The sequence below is a fragment of the Blennius ocellaris genome, assembly GCF_963422515.1.
Source record: "Blennius ocellaris genome assembly, chromosome: 3".
In the NCBI taxonomy this organism is placed as follows: Eukaryota; Metazoa; Chordata; class Actinopteri; order Blenniiformes; family Blenniidae; genus Blennius; species Blennius ocellaris.
Genome location: NC_137652.1, coordinates 1949033 through 1954352, shown reverse-complemented (window position 1 = coordinate 1954352; position 5320 = coordinate 1949033). Strand labels below are relative to the sequence as shown.

General features: G+C 43.7%; 1 protein-coding gene across 2 annotated transcripts in view; it reads right to left on the bottom strand.

The window, feature by feature from the left end:
* Positions 1 to 1514: 1514 nt before the first annotated feature.
* The window catches only part of sgcz (sarcoglycan zeta), a gene marked incomplete at its 3' end in the record, with an annotated part of 343333 nt that continues 339527 nt past the window's right edge, over positions 1515 to 5320 (bottom strand). For both annotated transcript variants that reach the window (XM_080520696.1, XM_080520697.1), the window contains one exon: positions 1515 to 1721. In XM_080520696.1, coding sequence (XP_080376822.1) covers positions 1515 to 1721 — 207 coding nt within the window. The remainder of the gene's footprint in view (positions 1722 to 5320) is intronic.

The following is a 5320-nucleotide window of genomic DNA, read 5'->3' as shown; positions in this document are numbered from 1 at the left end:
AATCTGAGGTTGGGATGAAGAATTAAGGTTGAGAAAATAATAAAATAAAAACTAAATAGGGAGCGCATCACGACGCGTGGCTTCACGGGTCGTGGGTGAGGGTGAGATATAAAGACAATATGATATCTCGTCATCAGGTGGTACACAAGAAGTACTGGGAGGGAAACTACTGAAGTAAAACATGCTAAAGAGGAAGTAAGGGAGGAGAGCAGAGATGTCTGTCAGTGATATCAACTCAGTATAAGCCTTCTTCTTCTTCTTCATTTAGTTTTCTATGGCTAACAAGTGTATGACCAAATAAAAAGAAGCAGAATATGTAATCAGGGTGAGGAGAATCTGCATCGGGTGCCTTGGTATTGACCAATAATAATGTGTCTTTAACAAGACCGGGGGGATAAAACAGACGTTTTGTCATTGTTTTTGTTTTTGTTTTTTTTAACCATTTTCTTAGCAGTCCGGTGAAAGTAGCTGCATAGACAGAAAAGAAAAAAAACAAGCAAAGAAAGGAGTACATGGAGTTAAGATAGACGAGCAGCAGCCAAATATGTGAAGAACAAAACCCCGAAACAAGTATAAAATGAATGATTTGACAAAATCCACCTGAAGCTAAACTGAAGGAAAAGTCATAAATCTGAAACTGCGCGTGGGACAAGATCTCGTTTAAGTAGAATTATTTGCATTAGTTACTCTATTAAATGAGGTTGAAAATGCCAACGATAGGTTGCAGAGTGTCACATGTCAATGTTTGGGTTGAAGACTGAAGGGGGGGGGGGGGGGGGGGGGGGGGAGGGGGAAGGCCTTTCTGGTATAGATTGGTCCATTAGCTAGCCATAGCTTCCCGCAAGACAAAAGCATCGTCTGATTCATTCGTCGGCTGCCCATCGGACTGAACCGAAGTTCCTGGTGGTGTGTGTCCGTCGGCTGATGGGCTCAGCAGGTCTGCAGGAATTTGCAGCCCATTAACAAAATGCTTCATCTTAACAAAAACAAGGGCGTGTTTTCCAGGACATTTTGGTCAAAGTTGTTGTTCCAAAGCAACGTCTTTATGGAATCCTCTTGAGAAACCGTCATGGCGACAATTAGAAAAGTGGGAGAGACCAAGGCCGACAACAGCCCCACAGTCAGAGTCCATCAGGGCTCTGAGAACCGCTTCCACCGGGTTTCCTCGTTGGCTTTAGCATCCTGTCACATCGTCCGGCGTCCCGAACAGGGAGAGCGCCAGCGCCAGCTCCACGTCGATCAGTTCTTTCGTCTGCCCGAGCGTCACGACACAGTCCACGTTGAATCGCTCTGTTGGCCACCGTGAGCTTCCCGCCGCGGCTGAAATCCACATGATTTGATTGGTTAAAAGGACACGGACGTCTTGCCGCGCTACGATCCACGTTGACTTAAGTCTGTTAGCCGGCGGTGGCTCTCCGCTGGGTCGTACAATCCATGTCGATTCCCTCCGCTGGCGAGCGTCAGCTTCAAACGTTCTGGTCCATGTGTCCCGCCACTCGGTCGGCGTCCCACTTTCAGCTCCAGAGGCAGAAGTTACTGGTGGTTTGGCAAGTCGAGCCTTTCTCGGCAGGGGACAGGTAGAGCTTCCCGTTAGCGCAGGCGCACAGCTCGTATACTGTCTGTTTGGTGTAGGTAGTACCCGCCGGCGCCCCCTCCAGGGGGTCCACAGCACTGCCGAGTGGAATGTTACCCAGCTTGATAGTATTGGCATCTAGTAGGATCTGGCAACAAGGAAAGAGAGAGAATTAAAAACACTTTGACTCCCGCATACAATGTACAGTGATGGAAACCTGAGCTCACATGGAGTCGCAATAATTCAAACTTTTTAAACTTATATGGTATATATCTATTTATGGGGATAGTTTTTATATGTTTCTGTATGTATGTATGTATGTATGCATGTATGTATGTTTATATATATGTATGTGTTGTTGCATGTGTGTGTTTTGTAATTATATATTTAGATAGATATTTATGAAGTGTATATATGGTATGGATATATATAGATATCTATGAAATGTATGCATGGTATACGTTTATATAGCTGTATTCTGTGATTATAAGGAAATCTGTGTCCAAACTAAAGAATAGGTAATAAGTGGTGGGAAATTAAAAAAAAGTTTTGAACTTCTTCCAACTCCTTTTTCCAACAATGTGCAGTGTTTTGTTATGTATTGTCTTAATGTTTATTTACTTTTTCATTCTTTTGTATGTACCAATAGTTCTGTATTTTTTTATATACCTGTTCGAAATTCATTCATTCATTCATTCAAAACAACCTCGGGGTTGCTGGGCCTGAGAACCAGAGTGCAGACGTCTGCCCGCCCTACCGAGGCAGATCTACACACTGAGATTTTCTATGTAGAACAATGGATGAAGGGGCAGTGAGTGGGAGTGAGTGAGACGGAGGGCAAGGGAGGTGAAAAGAAAAGCGAGAGAATCGGTGGGACGGAAATGAGGAGGGGAACCCGCGAGGGAAGGGAACAATAGCAGACGATCCGGTGTGGCGTCGCCCTGGATTATATAAGCAGATCACCAGCGTGCCAGAGGGATGACGTCACACAACGTATTTCAATTCTTCCTCTTGAAATCGAGGACAATTTCCTCAAAGTTACACGTTTTTAAGTAGAAGCCAAGAAGACGACATAATCCAGATAAACAAGAAACTAATTAGCATTAACCTAAAAAAAAAAAAACCCAACAACTATCAGGATAAGAGAAACACTTTTTGAATTGGAAGCGTTTTTAATTTTAATACTTTAGTTTTAATGCAACTATTTCCAGTCAAACAGATTGAAGAATCTGCAGGTCATTTGCATTTTGATGAGAGCCGATGTCATGTGAGATTAATCCGCTAAATCATTAAACTCTCGGCCCCTCACCACTCGGCACCAGGAATATCAGTGGGTTAAACCAATTAGTATTTTATTCATGTACAAGGCAGCTTAGCTGCTAAGTAGCTGCTGGTTGGGCCGTAGAGCCACCAGACTGCAGCGCTGCTGCAGGAGACGTCTCAGTACGGCGGCGCTTTAATAAAACCTCATAAAACATTTGGGCAGTTTGGTTTCCTCCTTCAGTCAATAAGAACATTCACTGAAGGACAAACAGGCATTGATAAAACAACCAGCACCACCTTGACATTTTAACAACAAATAAAAAGGTTTATTTGTAGATTTTGAGCAAAGAATGGTGACTAATATATATATATATTAGTCCCACAAGGGTGAAATTGCAGCGTCACAGCAACATAGTGGACAAACCAATGAGGAACCAAGCAACGCGGGCTGTAAAAGTCCAGTGACTTTACATGGACACTCCTATAGAGATGATGAGGTCAGAGACGAGCCATCAGTCTGTATCTTCAGCTTCAAACCACCCGTTCGTCGTCTAAACCAGTGATTCCCAACCGGGGGTACACGGACCCCTAGGGGTACGCGAGGGTATTGCAGGGGGTACGCAGAAAGATTATAAATTAGCCTACAGTATCCACACACACAAAAAAAAAATTATACTATATTATATTGTATTATATCATGAATTTTAGTAAGGCCATACGTTTATTTTCCATGAGTAGCAGTTCGTCCACAGTGATTGTAACACTACAATGCACATAATATGAAAAGACTATAAAGTGGCGCGCTTTAAAAAAAAAAAAAAAAAAAGGTTCACGTTCTTGCTGCGGGCGCGCACGATTCGCGAAGCTAGCTAACTCTAGCTGCATACCGACTGTAAACATGGATGCATGGCTAGGCAGGAGTAAACGTCCAGCTACCGCTACTGCTACCGCTACTGCTACCGCTACTGCTACCGCTACTGCTACTGCTACCGCTACCGCTACTGCTACTGCTACCGCTACTGCTACCGCTACTGCTACCGTCGCCTCGGACGCAGGCACAGGGGAGCCCAGTGAAAAAAGGAATTATGAAAGACTTATGAAAGACAAGCAAGCGCAAGTGTCTCATTAAAAGGTATGTTTTTACACTCACAATAATTGTTTTATTTAAATGAGCAGTTGGATAGATAGAAAGACAAAGGGTTAAATATAAGTACACATTAAGGCGAATAATCACACACGAGAGAGGGGGTACTTTTCACATGGAAACCAGCTCAAGGGGTACACTGGTCAAAAAAGGTTGGGAACCACTGGTCTAAACGACACGAGACGACACAAACAGCAGACAGTCGCACTAATTCAGCTGAAGCAACAAGCCTGCGTGTTCCTCGTCCTCCCTTCATCCCTCGTCCTCCCTTCATCCAGACTGAAACAAACCAGGCTTCAAATGAGGATCATTTCTCAATCTGCTTCGCCTTCGCATTTGTTTCCTCTTGGATATTCGAGGAAGCTGTTGGTTTCTCGCCTTCTCTCACTCTCCCCCGTCTCTCACATGTTCCCGCACACCCCGAGGCTGGGCGGTAATCTCAGCAGACGTCTGCATCCCCCATTATTCACCTTCTTCATTAGAGAAACGAGGAGAAGAAGAGGAAGTGAAAGTGTGCGGGGGGGGGGAAATAGCGACGAGTGCAGAAAGACGGGACGAAGGGAGAAGGAAAGGAGGGATGCGGCCAGACGGAGAGATGAAGGGAGGAGAGACGACGGAGAAAATGTCAAGTCAGAAGGAGTTAGAAGACGTGACGAATGTGAGGGAAAGGAAACTGGGGAAGAGATGAAAGAGGGGTTGAGATACCTGAACGTTGAGGAAGCAATTAGAATAAATAATGATTTCACATTAGCTGATGAGGCACATCTTGATGTGAACACACACACACACACACACGCACACACACACACACACACACACACACTGAAAGCAGCTCCACTGTTGGTCTTTAGTTTGATGCTCAAACTTTATGAGATCCTCTGAATCATCTTCCTTTCACCAATTACTTTCCGTCCTCCAGGGTTGACTTAAACATATTAGCCGTGACACATTTAGACAGTAAATGAGCTGGTAAATTGACAGCTGAAAACGAATATTGTTTTAATTTAATAAAAAAAAAAAGTACTCAAGTGAATATGCATATATTTGATTATAGCTGCTGACAGATTCTGTGGGTGAAGACTGAGATGGAAAATCTCGGCAAAGATTCCACATGGACATAAAAAGCATGTAAAGGCCTTTGCACCTTTGATCTTGTATTGTTTCTTGAGAAGTGATCAAATCCCCTGTTCCTTTATTTTTCTTTTCACACGGTAGTTTTTGTTGAAATCTTTTACAAGAAGCTTACACAATGGTGTTGAACTGTGACGAGATGTCTGTCACAGAAGACATTCAAAATGCATTAACTCCTCTCGTGAAACCAAAGTCATTATGATGTCATT